Source organism: Filicampus tigris, chromosome 8 (genome assembly GCF_054856515.1).
Source record: "Filicampus tigris isolate MCC_2025a chromosome 8, RoL_Ftig_1.0, whole genome shotgun sequence".
In the NCBI taxonomy this organism is placed as follows: Eukaryota; Metazoa; Chordata; class Actinopteri; order Syngnathiformes; family Syngnathidae; genus Filicampus; species Filicampus tigris.
In genome coordinates, this window is record NC_141224.1 from 6,141,096 (window position 1) to 6,163,249 (window position 22,154).

Sequence of the window (22,154 nt, forward strand, 5' to 3'; positions counted from 1 at the left end):
CTCTCCGGCAACTTACTCCTCGATTGCTCCTTCCTTCCCCCTCAGGGGGCAAATCAACACGTTTATGGTAATCAACGGTCCCGCCCCGCCTCCTCTTTGTGTTTGCTCCTGTCATTTCCTTTCCCGGCCGAGGGCTCCTTGCGGCCCAACCTTCCTTCGCTTTGTCAAGAGCTGGTCTTGCCGCTCCTCGTCGTTTTGGCTCGCCGCAGCCTTTTGATTAAAAAAAAAAAAAAAAAACATTTTACGCCCCAGCTGCCCCTAGAACCCGTACGACAAGCTATACGTGCACTCGAGAGGATTGAGTCAACGATAAGATTTGTCTTTGCACTCCTCAAACATAAGCGACTGACCTTTGCCTTTGTAGGAGCAACAATTTATTCCAATGGCAATATACAGTGTGGCCCGTTTGCTTTTAGTACACAGGATTAAAAAGTGGCCATGTGACCTTTTTTATTGTGATCAAGAGGCACAACCCATGAATGTGTAGTGTAGTTTTCAGACAAGGTTAAGAAGATATAATGAGAGTGACTATAGGAATTAGTGAGGAGAGATTAAGGTTGTAAAGGCAGCGTGGTCTCACAGTTTGGCAGATGACCTTTCAAGATGAGCAGGCTGAGGTCCGAGCCACTTTTCACCTGAAAAACAACCAAATAAACAAAATTGATCTGCATTATAATTTAAAAAAAAAAAAAAAAAAAAAAAAATTGCATACAACTCATATCTCGAGGGATGACCTTTGCATGTGGGAAAGGTGAGGGAATGTCACCAATACAATTTTCAGCCATTGTCGAATAGTAAAACACATTAGACGCACACAAGCAGAAGGCGCAGAAGCAGACTGATGATGTGCCACCAGGCCCCGCCCCTTAAAGGCGAGTGCATGTATGCAAAGCGTACCATACAGTATTTCCTATTCAATTTATGGTTTGGATTCATATTTTGTGGTCGTATACTGTTGCAATGTGTTTAAAAAGTTTTCTTGTTTTTTTTTTTTATATATCGTCGCTGTCATGTGAAAAACACTTATCTCCATTTTTTTTTCATTTTCTTATTTTTACATGAATGGCGTTTCTGCATTACAGACATCGCATTAATGTGAAAATTAAAAAAGTTTCCAAAATTGGAGATACGTGTTTTTCACAGGACAGCGACGATATATAGGTTGAATTAAAAAAGGAGTGACACTTCTTTAAAAAAAAAAATAAATATATATATATATATATATATATATATATATATATATATATATATATATATATATATATATATATGATCTCTATAACTCAGGAGGTGAGTTGCTTTCTGTAGGAGTAAAAAGCAGGATTACAACAGATGACAAATGATTTTCAACAAAAATTAGGCTGTGCTGAAATGCTTCCTGTTCCGTTGTTTTTTTTCCCCAAATTTACACCATCTCAAACTACTGTACAGTAAATAAGTGTGCCGCCATCTAGTGGTTGACAGTGGAATTATACCCAATATAAATTTGAGCCCCAAAAAAGAGCTGACTGTAAAAAAAAAAAATGGCCCAGAAAAATTCTTATAAATAAAACAAGCTTTCTTACCAAGGCAGTGGGCTAGGACCTCAAATCTGTCGGAGCCAAAAAACATCTCAGTTTTCCCGTTGATGTGACACACCATAAAGGGGAAGCCAAACGCCTGACGAGAGTCCAACAGATACAAATGAATAAATAAATAAAGTTAAGTTACACAGGTGACACACACATGAACCGACCCCATATTCCAGAGCGTCCTGAGTGCTGCTCTTCAGCTTGTCTTTGACTTCCTGCGTGGTGTACAACTTCTGCAACTCTTCAATTTCGCTCCTGCCCAAGCCAGCTTTCTGCGCCGCCTGGGAACAACATCGCCAATAATCGCTCCATTTTTGGGGGTCTAATTTCTCAGCAAGCTCTCTGGGTGAGTTGCTACCTCAGCCAGTGATGAGGGCTCAGTGATATCTTTGTCCTCGCTCCAGATTCTTTTCCAGAGTTCTCTGGACACCTTCTCCACCTGCTGGTCTCCGCCAGTCCCTTTCTCCTGCAACGCTTTCACAAAGCGCATTGCATTCAAGGAGCCTACAAGAAAACAAAAAAAAAACACACACATCTCATCAGACAGTATACATGTTGCATATCTATATTACTATCTACTGTAATACTTTTTTTAAGGGACAGCAAAATCATTTAATGAGAATATATCATCTAGAATAAAGTCAGTGTCACTCATATCTTTGCTTTATGTCCATATCAAAACGTATTTCTTTCATTTTTAAGTACCCCCTCATAATATGTAATGATAAAACAAAATCTATACTGTACTAAGTCCATATTGAACCCTATAACAAGATTACTTATTATTTTAATTTTATGTGACAACAAAAGACTCACCGATAATTTAATGATAATTTATAGTACTATTTTTAGACACCACCACGATACTATTTATTAAGAACAAAAAAACATGACAAACAGAATGTTTTTAAAACTTTCATACTGTATTTCAATATTGAATCATATATTTATTTTATTTGAAAGGACCCACAAAACCATCAATTTAATACAAATGTGCATTTCCCCTATATTTTCCAGTCAATTTGAATTATACTGTATGGATAATTAACAACATAACAATTATACTGCATGTTGATATTAAATCATCCATCCATTATCCAAACCGCTTATGCTTAGGGTCGCGGGCGTGACCCCCCCCCCCCCTATATTTAGAAAATGACACTCCTTTTACTTGGCATGTACCTTTCCTGAACATGGCTTCTGCAGGGTCTGAAGGAGGATGCAGCGGAACGTTGAAATATTCTGCCAGGCGGTCCAGGTCCTTGTGCATCCACAGGAATTTGTTTGGAACCACTCCAGGGGGCCTGTTGCCTGTCACAGTGAGACATAAACGTACTTTGTACGGTTTGCCAAAGTAGGCTCATTACCCTTTCCTCAACTTTTGTGGATTAAGATGCGACGTAAAGTAAAACGTAAACAGATGGAGGTAAAGTCAACTATGGTTGAGATAGTGATTGATTAATTGAGATTTTGGGGTCTTATAATGCAGAAAATCAGGGACAGCAGTGACTTGGAGGAACGTGAAGCAGAGAGCATCAACAGATTCGGAAAAGCAAGATATTCCCAATCCATAGCCTTTTTTGCTTTCATGTTGTCAACTACAAAAAATATTGGTGACGAAAATGGATATTATACGTAATTGACAGTGACATTTCATTTTTACATTTGCACTCAAGTACATTTCGAAGTTATTTTCTACCCAAGTAGAGGGGTTTATAGTACTTTTTTTTTTTTGCTCTAGTATCTGCGTATTTTTATCTAGTTACAGAGTGTGAGTACTTTTGACACCACTGCTGAGTGTTGATTGGAAACAAGCTTACCAGAACCTTGCATGACACCACCCAGAAACGCAGGTCTGAGTTTGAGCTCAATATTCCACACGGTTCTGTAGCGGCACATGACCTGTAAACGAATCGCTTTAGGTCCACTTTGACATGGATACCAGCTTGGAATAGTATCGAATCAAATAAATAATAGACAAACCTCAAAGGCAAGCCACGAGTACGGGGACACCACATCGTAGAACAACTCAATCACTTTCTTGGAGGTCATCTTCGACGCTTGCACCCGCGCAGTGAACAATCAAACTAAATCGTCCACAACCTTTCAGTGTGTCAAAGTTCAATCCGTCCACAAGCAATGTGCATCGGTGTTAGTTAAAAACGCCTCTTTAGCAACGGTATTACGCTGTCAAAACACGTCAAATTTGATTCTCTTCTGAATTAAGGCAAAGTTGACAGAGGTTTGATTATACTTATGGTAATGTTTATATCGAATTATTAATCAGCTAAATTCTTCTTCTACTGAGAAATGCATGTGATGTTATGCTACTTGAAGTTATGTACTGCCATCTATGGGAATGGGGTGCAATAACACTAGCAAAAGTGTAATTTTATAATCGGTCTATTTTTTTCCCAGTAATGTGTAAAAGTCAAATCTGTGCTGGATTAATTTATTACTCCACGTGAACTATGATTAACTATGATTAAATGTGTTTTTTAAACTTAATTTGTTATTTTATGTGGGTCATTCCTGCTATTGCGTCCTCATAAGAAGACGTTTTCATGTTTAACCTAAAATAAATACAATTATTCTTATTAAAATGCTTTGTCATAGATCGCGGTCTTCCTCCTAACACGAACACAAGATAATGCATGTATTTTTTTCCAGAAGTAATTACTTTTTTTTTTTTTTTTTTGGTGCTATTCCATTTTTAGTCAAGCAAGCATTTAGGAAAGCCAATTTCTGTCAGTTTAAAAAAAGAAGAAAGGGAAACTGGGAAAAGTAGAGGAAAAAGCACAACAAACATGCACTTTCAAAACGAATAGGTGGATTTATTAAGCAGTCTTTCCTACGTATGTACCCTAATTGTCTCACGTCTGTAATGACACATGTACACCTTTCCCTAAACATTTGCAGGCCTTTTATTCTCTTAAATCACATATATGACTGCTATTGCAGTATGATAATCACATCAACAGCAATGCTACATAAAGGCTGTAAATGCTTTAACGTCTAAAATCTGGAACGTGGAGTTCTTCTACGTCTCCTCTTGAGGACTTGCTTGATCTTTGACTTCAGCCAGAGCCAAGCAGTCGCTGAAAGGATCAACATTTCATTGTTAATATTATTTTAACATGTATGGAAGTGAAAGAAAAAAAGTCCCTTATTGTTATGAGTCTCACCTTTCTGCATCCTTGTCAGTCTGGAAAAGAGGTTTAAATACATCTTAATAATTAATAAATAATTGTGTTACAATTATAACATTACACACAATATTTCTATGACAAACATACATTTTCAATACATTTCCACAGAACATAATTGCAATTGCGTAGAAAGTACAACATTTTGGATTTGAACACAACACTGCTGCACTTATAGGACAAAAAAACTGTACTTAAATAATTATTTGGTTAATATGTACTGCACATGAAAGTTAAATGAAGATTGTACATGAATGTTAAAAAGCACACAGTTCCTAAAGGTTAAATGTCAACGTATTGAACTTGAAAGTTAAAAACAATCGAACTGTTCTTTGCCAGCGATTCTATCACCTACCACAAGAGGGAGCTCATGTACCACTTATTGTATTTTATATAAATGTTTTCAGTTAGACATCGCTGATCCTGTCAAACCTTACCTTTGTCCTCTGCGATGAGATGCCACTGCTCTTCCTTGGCACCCCGAGGGTCTCGAAGGAATGGCTCCGCACTCTGATGGCCCGCTGAGGAAAAAAAAAAAAAAAAAAACAGACCAATAAATGGTTGCATATAAATTGAATAAAATAATGAGAAGTCTGCATGCTTACCTTAAAGTTCTCAATGAACCCCCCGCTGCCTTCGGACACCCCCCTGACACTCTCAGCAGTAGGCACAGAGGAGGCTGATGGATCTCCCAGCATGCACTGCGAACCAGTGGCGAGTTCTGCCTGCAGCCTCTCCAGGAGGGATGAACGTGTGCGTAGCTTTATTTATTTTATTTTTTTAAGGGAGCGGGGAGAGGAGAAAATATGATATTACCGCCAAATGGACCTTGTGACCTTGAGGTGCGATGTGCATCTACCTCCAGTGTGCTGAACTGCTCGGCTTTATAACAGGAAATTTCCGCATTGATGAGCTTGGTTAGGAGGAACTCTCTCAGTAGGGAGTGCTTAAGACAAAGCAAAGGTATTCCAGACTTTTTAAGCATCGCACTGTGCACATTTTGAGCGGGATTTCACAGATTGCCTGCTCATGAAACTGCAATTGAAGTTATTCTACAGTTTTATGAGTTCTAGTTTTAGGTTTCAGTAACATTTCATTAACATTAAGATGCAAATTAAAGAGAAGAAAAGGGCAGTAGTTGTACGGGCTCTTACATCTGTGAAGACTGGAGGATCTGGAAGGACTGGACCAAACGGAGGAACATCGTCTCTAGCTGTGACAGAAATCTGTGATGAGGACGAAGTACTGTAAATACACTCAGTGGCCACAACATTAGGTACGTACATCTGCACAATCCCACGGAATACAGTACAAGAGTGCTTCCCAAACTTTTCACGCCAAGAACCACATCAAAGAATACTTGTCTCTCTAAGTGAGCCAACATTATCCGAGGGGTTGATCCTAAATGACAATGAGACTGTATTCCTCATTTATTACTGTAAGCCACTGTAACGCTATGCACAGTTGGAGCATTAACACTGTGCTTAATCATAGGAAAATGAAAAAAATACTTTCAAAACAATTCAATGAAAAATTATTGCACATAAAAGTAAAACAGCAAACTGTGTTTAAATATGTTTTTAAAATGTTTAAAAGTCTGTAAGCATACCTACAACTTCACACTAAACTACAGTAACTATTATGATGTTGTCTAATACTAATATCGTAAAATAATGTTCTATAGAATTACTTTAACATTCAATTTACCCGGGATTCATCTGTTCTTCTCGATAGACTACCGATAGTTTCTTTTTTTTTTTTTTAAATCTTCACGTGCAGGGGAAGGGACAGCAGGGGGCAGCACTGCCTCGCTTGCCTACCCTGACTGCACGTCCCAGCTTCATCGGTGGCCTGTCGCATTAAATGTAACTGCCATAAAGAATTACGAGTAACAGCTTTTCATAAACGTTGCTAAGAAGCAACCTATAGTATCCTAAAGGAAAGTTAAAGATTGCAAAATGACACCTTTTCTAAGGATTTTTAGGGTTAGGGTTCGAACACCCCCCCTCCCAGTACTTCCGGGTCATCACACTCGGATGTGGATAGATTAAAAAACACCACCTGATATGCAGTTTGGCCAGTGTCATCTGTCTTCCCATACGGAAGCCTTCGGACCACGATGAAACAGTGCAGGAAGTGCGACCTAAAGACATCGGCTAAGAAAGGAGTTGGAGCCTCCTGGTAGACCAGCGCCACAATGTCATTACCAATGTGTCTCTTTCTTTGCAGCTGTGGGGTAAGGAGGAGACATTTTTCAGCATTTATTTGGAGCGGTGGAAAAAAAGCACTCACAGTCTGTACTTGAGTAGAAGCAGGGGCGGTTCTAGGATCAGAAGTTTATGGGTGCTGACAGTTTTGGCGTCAGAGCACATCTGATAGGAGAGTTGGGGGTTTCACATTTTACCGCTCAAAGAACGCGCTCGCACACACAAATGAGTAGTTTTAATGAAAATGGGAATCCAGTCAGTTGGCAGGTCAGTAGCACTTTGGCTATATTATTAGCACATTGGCATTCCAAAAAGTGTGCTTCTCTCATTGCAATTCAAGAAAGGACAACATGTAATGTTTCCTAGCTCAAAAAATGCCAGCGAACTCCTACCTAACAACAGTAACCTACAGTATAGTTGAAGCACATTCAAGACAACAATTTTCTTTACAACACTATGTTCTGTGCAGCCCCACGAGTCGAAACACGGCATTCTAATTAATATTGCGTTTGTGGAAGATGAGTTAAGCAGTAAAATCCTCCCATTTTTGCCCATCTCAGGGGGCGGCCATTTTGTCACTTCTGTCGACTGAAGATGACATCACAGTTGCTCAGGATAACGACCAATCACGGCTAAACTTCAGAAAGCAGGTCAGCCATGATTGGTCCATACCTGACAGAAAGTGACAAAATGGCTGCCGACTGAGACGACTAAAAACGGTTGGATTTTGCTACTTAACTCATATTCCACAGCAAAAATGCGTAGAGGAGCCAACCTGCTGTGGGTCGCCCTCTGTGAAGGGCAGTTTTGTCGCTACATGGAACATGACTTCTCTGCCGTGAAAGGAAGTGAAGACAGCCTCGCTTCCCGTCTGCCCGTGACACACATCCAGACCTCCTCTGAACCTGAGCAAAGCAAAATCGGATGAGATGGTCACACCGTGAGTGTCCTTTAGCCAATCACACATTACCCAGTGAAGCCTTGGAGTTGAACCGTGTCCCCCAAAATAGACAGGAAGTCTGTGAACTCCTCGCTTTCCTCCTCGTTACCGAGTATGTCCTCCTCAGTGAACTGGTGAAAGAGTTAAGTGTGTTTAACCGGCTGTATAGTAGAACCACTAATATAGAATGTCGCTAAGGATGCTGATTCCGATTAAGTGGCACAAAACTTCAAATTTCAAATCACAGTCCCGAAAAGCATCAAAGAACAAACTCTATGCGTGTTGTCTTTTCTTTGACTGTTTTGACAAATACTCAAATTAGCACTACTGTCAATGTCGGTTGAGGAAGAGGCAGTAGCGATCACAAAGATTTAAAGCGGTCAAAAAGGTAAACTATATCAAATGTTGAATAGCGTTGTTACTGTGGAAGTATTAAGATGATTCACTTGTTACATAAAAAAATCCTCAAGAAGGATTTGAAAGACGATCTCAGGAAATGGAACCTCCTCAAATGTACACTTTTTAGTTGACGATAAACAACAGCATTCAAAATCTTTGAGCCTTTGATTCTGTTACACATGCGTTCGCTGAAAACAGCCAATCTGTTCTTACCTGATTCTCCTTCTGGTACAACACACCAAACTTGAAATTGGAAGACACTCTGTGCTCATCGAATGCTCTTATTAGTATCGGAGCCTTGAGGATGAGAGAGATGAACTACAGGGGTTTAATCAAAACAAAAGTCGTTCCGTTTGTCTTTCTGGTCATGTTAAAGAATTACCTTGAGGTAGCTGACCGCGTCAAACTTTGAGACAGTCACTCTGTCACACAGCATCTAGAAATAATAGGGTTATTATTTTTCCCTTGCCTGAGGCTGAGACCTTCACAAACTCAATCTGTAGGACGCTTGAGGCCCCCCCCCCCCAAAAAAAACATTAAAAGGGGTCAAATGTATTTTTTTTATTTTCCACGAGTGCATAACATTTCTTCCACTGGCATTGTTTACTTACGTTAATTAAATACAGTGTACCTTTGCTAGTTCGACAGCTGATGGAATGCCGGGAAAAAGCGACAGGGAGAAAACTCCATGCAGAGAACACTCTTTCATTCTTTGAGCCAAGACACACAATGTGGACATTGACTCAGATTTAAGTGCTTGTATACTATCGGTAAATATAAGCATCTTCAATGTAAAACATGATTGTCATTTCACCTTAGTATGACTCGCATCCGATTTTCCTCTTCCTCTAAGCACACAGACAGAACCAGTGGCCCTAATGTCGGATCCGTTGCTGTGAATGAATGGTGATACTGGCAAGTACAACAACAAAAAAAGAAAGAAAGAATCAAACTCAAAAGGCAAAATCAGAAGGTCAACGTTGATCTGGCTTTATTATTGAATCTGTGGATGAAGTTTGACTGTTTGTTTAATTTTGAGTTGTTTTTGGTATTGTAAATTTGCTCATGTTTTTTTAGGCGTGCTGTTTTTAGTGGATATAAAAAGTCTACACACCCTATTCAAATTCAGGATTTTAAAAAAAATTTAAACAGGATTAAAAATGCACCCAAGTTAGGAAATTAATTAATTAATATATATATATATATATATATATATATATATATATATATATATATATATATATATATACACCTCTCGACAAGCTAAAAAAAAACAACAACAACTGAGATGTACATGTTATGTAATCTTGGTCTCATTTTTTTTAATATCTCACAAACCTGCAATTTCAACAAGGGTGTGTAGACTTTTCACTGTAGGTATCGGTAATAATAAGTCACAGACCATCTAAGCTTCTCTGCGTTTAAGTTAGTGGCATTAAAGTAAAAATATTCTTCTTCTTACTGCGCCTTCCCCATGATGGCAAATGTGGATTCAAACGTTAGTACGGACTTGGGTAACATCATTTTGTACTCTCTACGTTCATGAAGGGAACAAAAATGAAAGCTTCACGTGTTATTTATGAATGACAGCTCCGCAACATGAAGCCGACTGACCCGTGAGCGGAAGAAGTCATGGTAGATTTTGGCCTCGCCGTCCCTTTCCATGAGTTCATAACTGTCTGCTGGGAGGCCGTGATGGGAGGAGGTGGGACTGACATCTGCGAGCCTCTCCAAAGGAGGGTCTATCCAGTAGCGCCCCAGCTTCGACGGGAGGATGATTGGCAGCTCTCCACCTATCCTCAAAAGCCGAGACTAAAATAGACCATGAGCAGGGCCCGTCGTGCTTGATTAAGGAAACAAATCAGCACAAATAGTTGAGTGTGGTTTTTTTTGAATACTTAGACTCACCTTAAGAGGCAGAGGGAATTCACATCGCTGCTCATCAAGTCTGCTGCCCTGATGCATTGAAGGGGCACTGATGAAAATATTCCCCTCCCCTTGAACCTGGCTCCTGTACCACATCACAATCGCTTACCTGGAGTTTTTCAATGATTTCAAACAGCTCCGTTTCCTTCTGGCTGTTGCTAGCAGAGAGGACTGGCTTGCTGTCATTCACAGGGGAGTCCAAGATGTCCATTGTGTTGCCCTCCGCAGCTTCCGCTCTGCAGCAACAGGTGCATTCACACAAGCAAATTCCTCATTCACTTCTTCTTGTCTGCACTTTTTTTTCTTCTTCTTGTAAAGTCCGGTCAAAAGTGCTTCAATAAATGAGGAATAAAGCCTCACCCTGCCTCATCCCTGGATATGTCCAGGCTGTAAGCAAGAAAGTGAGAAAAGCTCACGCAGAAAGTGTTAATTGAAGTGCATGTGAATTATCCAGTCCAAATACAAATTTGAAACCGCGCTCACTCACCTTTCATAAGCCCCGAAAGTGAAACTTCTCCTTTTCGGAAAGCACGTGTCTTCTCTCTTTTCTTCCTCCATGTTTGTACTGTACTGCAAGTTTGCAGTATACAGTCAGTCAATCAGGGCTGGCAAAGGCTGAATTAATTCACTCAATAATTCTGTCACTCCCCCTCCGTGACCCCCCGCCACCCACTTATTTAAAGCTTCCCTTCCCCTCCTTCTGTGCCGCTGTCACTCATGAAGCATAAACCCGCTTGTGCGCGGTCACGCGCAGGTGCAAGCAAAACACGGCAGCATATACAACCGGCTGCACACCAAACGCGGCTAAATACTTCTCCGAGCTTCAAGACCGACTTGTGAATAAATAAAGAAATGACACATGAGACATTTTCTGCCGGACCTGTTACCCTTTGAGAGTCACTAAAGACCATCAATTATTGACAGCACACAGTGAGGGTGAGGAGATAGACAGCAGGGGGGGGGGGGGGGGGGGGCTGGGGGGGGGAGTCGGTCTAAGAGCAGAGGTGCAGTGAGACATAGCACAACCCATAAGGCACACCTGCGCAACCCATTGAGGAGCAACTGATAGTTTTCCCGTGATGTCCTCCACTTCTGGAGCCGCCCACGGCCGCCATGTTGGAGGTGGATGCATTGTTTTGTTATGTTCTTTTTGAGTGTCAGAATAGATCAATCTGACAACTATAAAAGATGAATTAGCGCGCAGTGTTGGGCTGTAACATTGCAGGTGGGAGGGCCAAGGTCTCATTTCACCGTTTACTGGCACTCATTTTGAGAAGACTACATTAGTTAATAAGGAAAAGACGGATAATAAATGTAGGATTGTATGATTGCCAGAATGGCAGCTCATCCTCACCTTTGCTAGCTGCTAACAAGCCTTGAGGCTAATGTATTAGCATTGTCTTCACACAGTTAGGTGGTGAAAGATGTTTGAATTGTGCAGGGATCGGAGTTGTTTTATGAGGGCCACTTTGTCACCGCATCCAAAGTTTGTCGAAATGTGTCGTGTCCATTTTTAGTCCACATCTTAACATATCTCCTGGATGTGTATAGCTCATATTAACTGATTGGGATAATGCAGTAAAAACAAACAAGTCGTTCAAACAGTCTTTCCATTTCAAGGCGAGCTTTTTCTCCCAATCTACATGATACAAATACTGATCAAGTGATTGGAAACTATACAAGGCTTGTGTCTAAAGTTGCCTTTAAACCAAGGTAGAGACTTTTAAGGTGTCGGTTTGACTCGGTTCAATTAGTGGAGCCCAGAGTTCAACACAAACATGGTGCATCAGCGTTTATCTGTCATGCTGCACGCAAATGGAATAAGATGCCAACAGAACTGAAGTTAGCCCCAAATGTAAATTTCAAAATCCAGGTTAAAAAACAGTTTCCCCATTCCTTTGATTAAGCTCTTTTTGAGCATTTCTAGAATCAATCCAAAATCGTGCTCTTGTACTGTATGTTCTTTTAGTAATTTTAGTAAACTGCTTTTTATTTCTCTACTTCACTTTTAAATGTCTTAAATTCTTCTTCTTTTTAAATGTGTTTCCCTTTAAATGTTTGTGTATGAGCTCTATATAACACTGCCTTGCCTTGTCGTTTATATGGCATACTGTATTACATCATCCCAAGAGGTGATCCTATATTGTGCCTCACATATCTAAATACTGCACACAACCAAAATATTAGAAAAAGGTCTGACAGTATAACTTAATGCAGGCCCACTGCAATTACAACGACGATGATGAAGCTGTTTTTTACGCACTCTTGCCGGATCTCATTAGATAGTGCAAATATACTCAAGCCTACAAATGTTAAGGCCTGCAAGTGGATTTGCTCCTGAATTGTTAGCCAAACTCCAAGTAGATCCACCAAGCATTACTAATGAACTATAACTGCAACTGCAACGTCGTATTTCATAAGGAATACAACCAACGAACGGTGAAAATATGTATTTGGAGTCTCCTTGGCGCTGTTCGTTTCCGCCTAAAACAACCACCACGTTCAATGTCCCGCCATTACAACAAGGTTAGTGTGACGTCAACAAAAGGGCTGACTGGCCAAAAATTATGCCACTCAAGCTTTTCGCACTTTCATTGGTCCAAATAATAAACAATAAGTTGCTGGCCCCGCCCCGCCCGCCGCATTGCAGCTACTGTTACCCACGGAAGTTGGGTGGTCGGCGGAGGGTGTCGTTTTCTGGCGTGGAAATAGCGAAAAGCGAGCACATTTGGTCGCCCTTCTCTTCGCATTTGATACTTGGATGCATCGGCAGAAGAACGTTTGAAGGTAAGGTTAAACACGGCTTTCTTTAACTCAACGAAGTTCGGCTAGCTAGCGTAGCGTTTTCCCACTGCCGAGTAGCCGTCCGGTGTCAGCGTGTGTGGTTTGCGTTCACACACACACACATCTGCTACTAACCCAACGCATTTCGAATTTGAAACGATTCTGGTTTGTAGTCATGTTTTCTTTGTGTTTTGTAACGCCAAACTCTGTAAAGTGCTTTTAAGTTATTATTGGCATGTTTAATCGAAAGTGCGGAACATCAACAGCAAGAGATAGTCTTCTTTGTGCAAAACAAAACATGATAATAATGCACCGTGTGTGTTTGTTCAAGCAAGATGCGGGAGTGTGGCATGCTGGAGAGGCACCGAGTAGCTCTGCGGAGTGCTTCTCTGTGCAAGCAGCTGGTGGTGGATGAGCTGCTCATCCAGTTCCTGCTGGAGGACAACATCCTCACTGACAGCATGGCTGAGGGCATCATGGTAGGTTTATGTAGGCAGTCTTGCGGTTAACTCTGTACAACTATTTTCAACATGCACTCAATCTTTCTTACCTACTGGTTCCGCCGGATTAATTTAGATTTTTTTTTTTATAAACAGGAAGTCAACCCAAACATATCTGTCTGTTGGCATCGGAGGTGGGGGACTCGAGTCACATGACCTGACTAGAGTCTGACTTTAAGTTAGCAATGCATTTTGCAAAATGTCATGGTCTGTGCAACCCCAAACTACAACAAATTTTTGCTATTGTTCCATTTTAGGTCAGCGGTAGTCACCTTAGTCACATTACACGCTAGTGAATGTGGCGATAAATGCCTCCAAAGTCACTCCAGGAATTCTTTTTGGCTGCTAACTTCATCTGCATTCTGAGCTGTGACCATAAGTAACATCATTGGATTTTAATGCATCGTAAATCACATAGTATGCAAAGTAACCACTGTGATGTCAACAGGTGTACACAAATGCTCCCTTGCTCCAAAACAAACTGCATACAAAAGGGATAAGATGGCTTAGCACACACAGCAGCAAACATCCCATCAATTTGACTGTTTTTGATCCACCATGTTTCTCATGGGCAATTTCCTTAGGTCGAGCAAACGTCCCAGAAGCGAAGCTGGCGTCTGCTCCAGCTCCTTCCCAAGCGGGGGCCGCGAGCCTTCAGCAGCTTCTGCTCGGCGCTGAGAGAAACCGAGCAGCGGCACCTGTGTGATCTGCTCGCGCCATCGCAGGAGATGGGTGGCAAAGAGACACAAGTGAGTGAGCGTTTAATAAGGCAATCAGTCGGCCCCCCTACGCTAATAATCGTAGCGCCTTTTATGGTCACAGACTTTCCAGCCTGAGGAGGAGTGCGAAGGACTGGCAGGACGGCAGCTAATGCAGACATCGGAGAGGAGGAGAGAGGTGAGTCACCTTACCTTCACTCTTGATACTCTTGTGAATGATTTAGTAGCGTGCGTGTAATTGAGTACAGTTACTCACCAGCCTTTACATTAGAGACATCTGCACAGGTGTATCTTTGGTGGGACATTTGCTCTATTGATGTTTCTAAATAAAATAAACTGATTGTCTTTACAAAACTTAGCATGTGTTTTCAATATAGCCACTAGGGATGGACCGAATATCGACCGGGCCGATTATCGGCATCGATATTTGGATTTTTGAAGAATAATGCCGTCGGCCTTTTTTAAAACTCTGCTGGCCAATAATAAATCAATTTAAAACTGTGGAAATCAAAACAAAGATATGTGAAAGTTTAACATTTCTGTAGGATACTACATAGAGCTATTGTTTAATTTTAACAGGACAGCCAGAATGTTCCCAAACGGGGGACCGCAGCTCTGGCTCTTTTCTGGCTCTCTTTCTGTTGTGCCGCCACTCTCCTCTCCCGCATGCAACAATCAATAGCGCCCGTGCGTAAGCTCGCGCTAATAAGTGGACCGAACCGAACATGCCATACCGAAACGGATTAATAATACACCCACGTGTACCGTTACACCGCTAGAGGATGGGGATCAACACCTGCCACAAATAGTGAAAAATCTGCAAATAATTGATGCCTCCTTAACAGCATGCTCGTCTGTGGTTGATGTAACTCAAACCGTCTGTCTTCCTTTCAGAGGTACGGCGACTCCTCTCTTCCACTTCCCACCCAGGAGGATGTCGCAGCTAAACGAGCGAGGACACACGGTGAGATGTGGCATGTCACAAAAGTGTCGTGTGTAAATATTTTTCTGTTTCCATGGACACGCAGGCTGGTAAAAAGGGGCTTTGTCTATTGTCAAGATTCAGGAGATGAGTAATTGAATTCAAACCAAAACTTTGAATACGCTGGATATTCTTCCCGGCGGGGTAATTGTTTATGTATCGTATTACTGAAGCGAGCGCGGGTGCCGCACCTTGTCGGTGAGTCATGTACATGCTTGTAGTACTAGTGTGACCTAATACACTCACCGGCCACAACATTCGGCATTCCTCCGATACATTGTTTAACTTATTTAACTTCACAAGATGGTTTGAATTAATTTTGGTATGATGATGTCGTTTAAAAGTGAGCGTTGTTCTAAATACACATTTTAATGAGATGCGTTTGTTGGAGTTTGAACGTTGCGCGCGTTTATTTGTTGTCAGAATGCATGGAGCACAGCCTGGATGCAGACAGCCCCGTCACCACTGCCGTGCTCCCTTGCACACACGACCTCTACCTCTCGCAATGCCTGAAGGTAACACGACTTATGCCAAGCGAGCACCGTTATGCAATAAGGAGACTGTTGGTGTTGCTCAGTAAAGAAAAAGCCGCCATTTTGGAGACATTTTGCTTGTGACATCAACCCAAACGTTTTTTTTTTTTTTCAAGAATATGTTCTATGCAGGCCCAATAGTTGAAACAGGGCATTCTGATTAATATTGTGTTTATGGAATATAGCAAACTCCACCCGTTTTTAGCCGTCTCGGGGGGCGGCCATTTTGTCGCTTCTGTCGACTGAAAATGACATCACAACTACACAGGCCTGAGTGTGTGTGATGTTATCTTCAGTCAACGGAAGTGACAAAATGGCCGCCCCCTGAGATGGCTAAAAACAAGTCGATTTTGCTGCTTAACAAACGCAATATTAATCAGAATGCCGTGTTTCAACTAGTGGGCCTGTGTAGAACATTTCTTGAAAAGATGTTTGGGTTGACTTTCACTTTAAGGCAGTAGAAGAATGTAATTTCCCTCAAACAGCAATATAATGAATGATAGATATTACATTGGGTACATCCAGTGGTGGTCCAAGTTAAGAATACAGCGACAGCAAAGGGCAATTAAGATTAAGAAAACAAGCAGGATTAAGAAACAAACAAAAAAATCTCGCATTGCACAAATGAATAAGAAAACGTAAGGGAATATTTTCCTTTTTTTTTTCTCAGCATGCCTGCTTTCGTTTGTTAAAACTCGCATCGTTCAATAATTTTAAAAGTGTTGCCTTCCTGTCTTCCTTGATTCAAAGTGAGCTGTAATGTCCTTGCGTGAGATCTGTGTGGTTGATTCCTATGAAGCTGCGCCCAGTTAAAAGTTCCTGGGACATGGGTGACCTCAAAAGAGTTTTAATTACCTCAAGCTTTGAAAAGGCATCTTTTCTTCTCAGGGTCACTCCACAAGGGGGTGCTAATTCGCCATATAAACGCCAACGATTGACATACCATGCGTGACGCAATAGAAAACCATTTCAGTAATATTAAATAGTAAGATTTAAAAAAATAAAGGCAGTTCTGTTCTTCCATCTGTGTTGCAGTCCTACGTAATGACCTCATCCCCGCGTGGTTTAGCCCTGGTGATCAGCAACGTGACCTTTGACCCACAATCCGCGGCCGACCTCAACCTCAGGAAGGGAGGCGAGGTGGACGAAGAGGTGCTCGGGAAGCTTTTCACAGATCTGGACTACGCGGTGACGGTCCGCAGAGACCAAACGGCCGAGGTGACGCCGTCTCGCCCGCGCCACTTATGCCTTAACCGCGGCCACAAATGAACTTTTTCTCTTCTGATTTTTTTTTTTTTTTTCCCTCCAGGAAATGAGAAGTTGCATCGAGACCTTCCGCAGGCGTCCAGAGCACCGCACGGTGAACAGCTGCGTGGTTTGTCTGCTCTCCCACGGCGTGGAAGGAGCCGTGTACGGCACAGACGGCCAACTCCTGCAGGTGTGCTGTCATCTTGTTCAGCACGAATAAAAACTTCACATTGACATCTAACCGGCCGCCCACACTGTCATTTGTTCACATTTAGCTTCAGTGGGTGTTTGAGGCCTTCGACAACGTACGCTGCCCCCTGCTGCAGAACAAACCAAAGATGTTTTTCATCCAGGCTTGCAGAGGAGGTAAAGGAAGGGACATGCAGTATACATTGGCATGCCGCAGATATACGCCTTACCTTTGCATTCGAAGGGACAAAATGAAATAAAGTCCTAATGAGAACAACAAGGTACAACTTGCTCTGGTGAGATGAGCAGAATAAATGAGAGTTTCCACATTAACATTCTGGATCAGTTCAGTCTGACATTTGGTTTAACATTGCTTCCGTCTATGCGTACGCATTTGAAATGTGTTTGTCTAAACCACTTCTTAAAACACACAAAATCTCCTCGGCCTTCCCGGAAGATGCATAAAGACTTGCCATCTTTTTGTTGTATTTATCTCTTCTTACGATAGTCAGTGTTTTATTGGTTTTACGCTTTGAATCATCTATTGATATTGTTTTGTATTATAAGACACAAGCATCTCTTTGTGAAATGATAATCTTAATGGTTGCTGTCTCACAGAGGAGCTGGACTGCGGAGTGGAGCAGGTGGACGGGCCAGGAAGGACCAACTCACCGAGCTGTGAAGAGCGGGATGCTGGGCAAGAAGGTCCCAGGGTCGGCGCTGCTAGACAGGGAAGAGACTTGGGACTTCCCAGGATTAAACTGCCCCAGCGGTCTGACATGATATGCGGCTTTGCCTCTCTCAAAGGTCAGAGGATTTGTAAGTTTGTCCTTTTTTTTAAATTTTTTTTTATATATATATATATTATTTTATTGGCTTAGCTGTGAACTTAACTTGCCCTGGGCTCCTGTCTAGGATACGTCAGAATCGCAGAGTGTTGAACTCATTTGAAAATACAGGCAAGCCTTTAAATTTGGATGGCCTTAAATTTGATTAAAATTTCGGGGGAGAATATTGAACATGGCCCGACCGATTAATCGGCTAACTGATTTAATCGGCTGATTAATTATGATATAAAAATAATTATTATCTTTATTTTATTATTATTTTACTCAATAACGCATTACAACATAAGACAAAGACATTCAATATAAAATTTTAAAAATCGGCCAATGTTTCTCACGGTTTTTACTTTTTACGTTAAGCAAATACGAAAGGACAAAGTATTATAAAACTGTCAAATTTTTTTTATGGGACAAAAAAAAAGTCATTTTCTTCTTTTTTTTTTTATTTATTTATTTATTTATTTTTTTTTAATTAATTGGCCATCGGAATTTTATTCTGCCAAATTTCTGAATTGGCGTAATCCTCAAAAATCGAAAAATTTCCAGATTTTTGTTTTTTTTTGGGTGGGGAGTGGGGGTTGAATGTCACTACTGTTTTATGTTGCTACACATTAATGTGTAAATAAGAAAAAAAAAATCTGAATCCAAACGATCGAGAGCTCAACAAGCGTCCCGGAATGCGCTACGTTGCGGCTCGCAGGTTCCTCTGGGCTTGCTCGTCTCCCTCGTGTTGACACCTTCCTCTAAACATATTCCGCAACAATACAGCGCGAGACCTGTTATTTATTCTGTCCCTGCTGGGATTCCCTTCACAATGTTTTGAGACACCTCTCTCTATTTACCATTGGCCCATGTCACCGACAAAAAAAAAACAAAAAAAAGAAAAAACAAGCACAAACAATCGCACCGTGCGTTTACTTGCAGACGCGGCGCGTTTCGTCTCATTGCGTTCTTGTGTTATGAAGCCGCTCTTGTTTGCTTTGCTTTTCAAGGCACAGCAGCCATGCGCAACACGAAGCGTGGATCCTGGTTCATCCAGGAGCTCAACTCTGCCCTCCGCCTCCACGCCAGAGACACACACATGGCAGACATCCTGGTGCAGGTCAGCTCAAAAGTATATTTCTGATTGATACAGTCACTAATAGCTTGTGAAGTCTACTTTGCAGTTTTAATATGCCTACATGTGCCAGTGCGCATATTTGTTTGACCATGGGTCATGTCAATTTTTTTTTTTTGCAAACGTGTTATATAGGCTTGTATTCTGGCTAATATTATTGTTGAGCCTCATGTGAAGGTGGTTTTGTTTCTTTCGAATAATATACTTAAAGCGGAAATCAACCCAAACATATATATTTTTTTCAAGAATATGTTCTATGCAGGCCCATTGCATTTGTGGGATATGAGTTAAGCAGTAAAATTCACCCCTCAGATAACAACCAATCAAAGCTCAGCTTCAGAAAACAGGTGAGCCACGATTGGTGGTTATCTGAGCCCTGAGCATTTGTGATGTCATTTTCAGTCGACAGATGTGACAAAATGGCCGCCCCCAGAGATGGCTAAAAACGGGTTTATTAACACTTTATTGCACAAACGCAATATTTAACACAATGACTTGTTTCAACGAGTGGGCTTGCATGGAACATATTCTTGGAAAAAATATGTTTGGGTTGACTGTCTTTAAAGTAGATAATGGATGGGTGGTAGTCATTATGTAACATGGATTCCTGACTACATGTTAGAAACATGGCATCGGCGCTCTATATGTCAATTGCAGACCATTTTACGGTGGATGCCGATTATTTGCGGATTTTCGCAAGTCGCTAGGCAGAAATCGATAAAGGGACACATTGACTCCATTGGAAATCACATTTGCTGCCCGCTGTTCTCGGCTGTGCTCCCGCAGGTCAACGGGCGGATCAAAGAGCGCGAGGGTTGCGCCCCCGGCACGCCCCACCATCGCTGCAAAGAGATGTCCGAGTTCACCAGCTCGCTGTGCAAAGACCTCTACCTTTTCCCCAAATACCAGCCCCACTGTTCATAAAGCACTGACACACTCACACGCACAGCATTCCCGCCGGCGTGCTCACACGTCCCCTCATTCCAAGCGTATTACTGCCACACACTTTCGCATTCCAGCATTACAAGCTGACACGCGCACACACACACACACACATAAACTTGCATCCAAACATTGATTCATTCACATCTTCTATGTTAATACTGCCTCAGCAAAATTCCGTACACACTCAGCGATGTCAGCGGAGAGCTTATGCTAATCGACATGTTTGACATGTCACAGTGTGCAAATTCGCCAGTGCATCAGTGCGTCGAGGGCGTTAATCCCTCGGATGGGTATAATTGTCAAATGTATTTTCTACACAGATCTATTTTTGTTTTGTTTTGTACAAATGTATTTCTTAAGCGTTTTGTCAATTAACCCCCGCGTTTTAATGTTTGTTCAGCTTCACCGTCAGTTGTCATGTTGCAGTGTACAGTAGTGAGAGACAGAGGGCGGCATTGAGCAATGAGGTTAGTGCAGAAGTTTTTTTTTGTTTTTTTTTCCCCCTCTCCCTTACCCGCTGTTAGGATGGCGTCACCTTTTATTCAGTTGAATCCCTCTGATGTTACTTGATGATGTTTGTGTTGTAAATATTTCCTTTTAACTGTAAATGTCAGGGGAATGTGCGGTGCTACTCCTTGGGCCTCACACCTACAGCGTGAACTTTGATCTTTACGCTGACACCTAATCGCGCTCCTCTCCGGGGTGGGGCAACGCATTTAGCGACAGCCCGACTCAACTTTTCAAGCATTTATATTTTCTGTCATTTCATTGTATGCGATACAGTGACAAATGGGCATCTCGCGTCTTCCGTAAAGTTTTAAGGAGATATTTTTAGCGGGTAAACGACAGCGGTTGTTTCCACAGTGTATCGAACCACTTTACGACACCAGTCCTTCACCTCGACTCGAACAGGCAGCATTTGTCAATGCCGGGTGTGCATTGATGTTTCTCACAAAAGCCACAAAGAGGCAACGTGTGTTTGGTTACAGTGTTGTGGAGAAAGATACTACGAAGCAGTATTGATTTGCGACCAGAGAGGCTTTTAAAGCGGCGGGTTCGTGTGTTCTTCTCGAGTATTGGTTTTTAATGATAGGAAAAGAATGGTGAAGAGGTCAGCCACAGCAAGGAGGATGTGATTTGCTGCCAAACTCTTGTGCAGGGACGGGAGGGGGTGGGAGGATTTATTTCTGTCGTCGCTGATGACTGCCAAATTTTCCTTACAATAAACAAGCTAATGTTTATCAACAAGATTGTTTTTTTTTTTGTTTGGGTTGTTTTTTTCCCCGCTGCATCAGAAAAGTTCCAGGACTGATGTCACAAAAGTTGTATTCCGAACCCAGACTACCAAGTTTTTCCTTCGTTTGCTTCGTTCAATGCACGAGACCGGGCGGGAGTTATTGCAGGATCATTTTTGGCTGCTTCACCATGGCAACACGCCTGGTTCCAATGTATGAGCATCTGATAGTTCCTGGGTGAGAAGCACACCACCCTGCTGGAGTAACCTTCCTACTCGCACAATCTGGCTTCCTGGATTTTTTTTTTTTTTTTTCTTCCCATCCTCAAGGGGGTTGTGGACGGCGGCAAACTTATTCGCTGGCAGCCATTTTCAAAGCAGTTCCTCATACAGCCGGACAGGCATTTTCACCCATCTATCACTCGATATTGTGTTCTGCGACAATATGAACTCATTCACTGCCATTGACGAATTTACTTGTCTTTTCACAGTCCAGCCATTCAATCCCACAAATTTATTTACATTTTTCTTTCACTTGAAAAAAGTTTTTCTACATTTTTCTGTTAATTAGTAATCAGCTGTACAACACCAACGTAACATCGGCGCTAATATTTTTTGGCTTTTCAGAATAGCTCAGAATCATAATTTATTGTCACTGCGCCACACGGTGCAAGAAAATGGAACAGACACAATCCGTGCAAGAGAAAAACGATGACCAACACGGATATAGAATGGGAGTCCACCGTGCCTTTTACGGTGCCCCGTTTTCACGATCGTACACCCACTTTCGACTACCTAGCACCTACTCT

General features: G+C 41.7%; 3 protein-coding genes across 6 annotated transcripts; 1 reads left to right on the forward strand and 2 right to left on the reverse strand.

Moving 5' to 3' along the window:
* Window positions 1-7: 7 nt before the first annotated feature.
* On the reverse strand, window positions 8-3,863 carry LOC147143222 (glutathione S-transferase kappa 1-like). Of its 2 annotated transcripts, XM_086037427.1 has the most exons (8): window positions 3,555-3,863; window positions 3,392-3,473; window positions 2,754-2,882; window positions 1,930-2,075; window positions 1,736-1,852; window positions 1,566-1,659; window positions 581-635; window positions 8-210 (listed from the first exon to the last, which is right to left on the reverse strand). In XM_086037427.1, exons 1-8 carry the CDS (start codon window positions 3,621-3,623, stop codon window positions 165-167), a joined length of 738 nt encoding a protein of 245 aa, XP_085893553.1. In that variant the 5' UTR covers window positions 3,624-3,863; the 3' UTR covers window positions 8-164. The 2 variants fall into 2 exon arrangements, with proteins under 2 accessions (XP_085893553.1, XP_085893554.1); XM_086037428.1 differs by lacking the exon at window positions 8-210 and having other exon boundaries at window positions 352-635.
* A 568-nt stretch (window positions 3,864-4,431) lies between these two features.
* On the reverse strand, window positions 4,432-10,902 carry rap1gapl (RAP1 GTPase activating protein-like). Of its 2 annotated transcripts, XM_086038731.1 has the most exons (18): window positions 10,737-10,901; window positions 10,610-10,636; window positions 10,359-10,485; window positions 10,232-10,279; window positions 9,938-10,135; window positions 9,138-9,235; window positions 8,955-9,033; window positions 8,706-8,759; window positions 8,537-8,620; window positions 7,955-8,055; window positions 7,760-7,889; window positions 6,839-7,006; window positions 5,932-6,003; window positions 5,637-5,723; window positions 5,383-5,538; window positions 5,215-5,298; window positions 4,757-4,776; window positions 4,432-4,669 (listed from the first exon to the last, which is right to left on the reverse strand). In XM_086038731.1, exons 1-18 carry the CDS (start codon window positions 10,805-10,807, stop codon window positions 4,612-4,614), a joined length of 1,662 nt encoding a protein of 553 aa, XP_085894857.1. In that variant the 5' UTR covers window positions 10,808-10,901; the 3' UTR covers window positions 4,432-4,611. The 2 variants fall into 2 exon arrangements, 1 of the variants encoding a protein (XP_085894857.1); XR_015087915.1 differs by lacking the exons at window positions 4,432-4,669; window positions 4,757-4,776 and having other exon boundaries at window positions 5,383-5,511; window positions 5,594-5,723; window positions 10,737-10,902.
* A 1,827-nt stretch (window positions 10,903-12,729) lies between these two features.
* On the forward strand, window positions 12,730-21,359 carry casp2 (caspase 2, apoptosis-related cysteine peptidase). Of its 2 annotated transcripts, none has more exons than XM_086038733.1 (12): window positions 12,730-13,036; window positions 13,369-13,512; window positions 14,118-14,282; window positions 14,356-14,430; window positions 15,147-15,216; window positions 15,658-15,749; window positions 16,803-16,985; window positions 17,077-17,205; window positions 17,291-17,381; window positions 17,823-18,023; window positions 19,042-19,151; window positions 19,953-21,359. In XM_086038733.1, exons 2-12 carry the CDS (start codon window positions 13,369-13,371, stop codon window positions 20,088-20,090), a joined length of 1,398 nt encoding a protein of 465 aa, XP_085894859.1. In that variant the 5' UTR covers window positions 12,730-13,036; the 3' UTR covers window positions 20,091-21,359. The 2 variants fall into 2 exon arrangements, with proteins under 2 accessions (XP_085894859.1, XP_085894860.1); XM_086038734.1 differs by having other exon boundaries at window positions 12,738-13,036; window positions 17,823-18,011.
* Window positions 21,360-22,154: the final 795 nt, after the last annotated feature.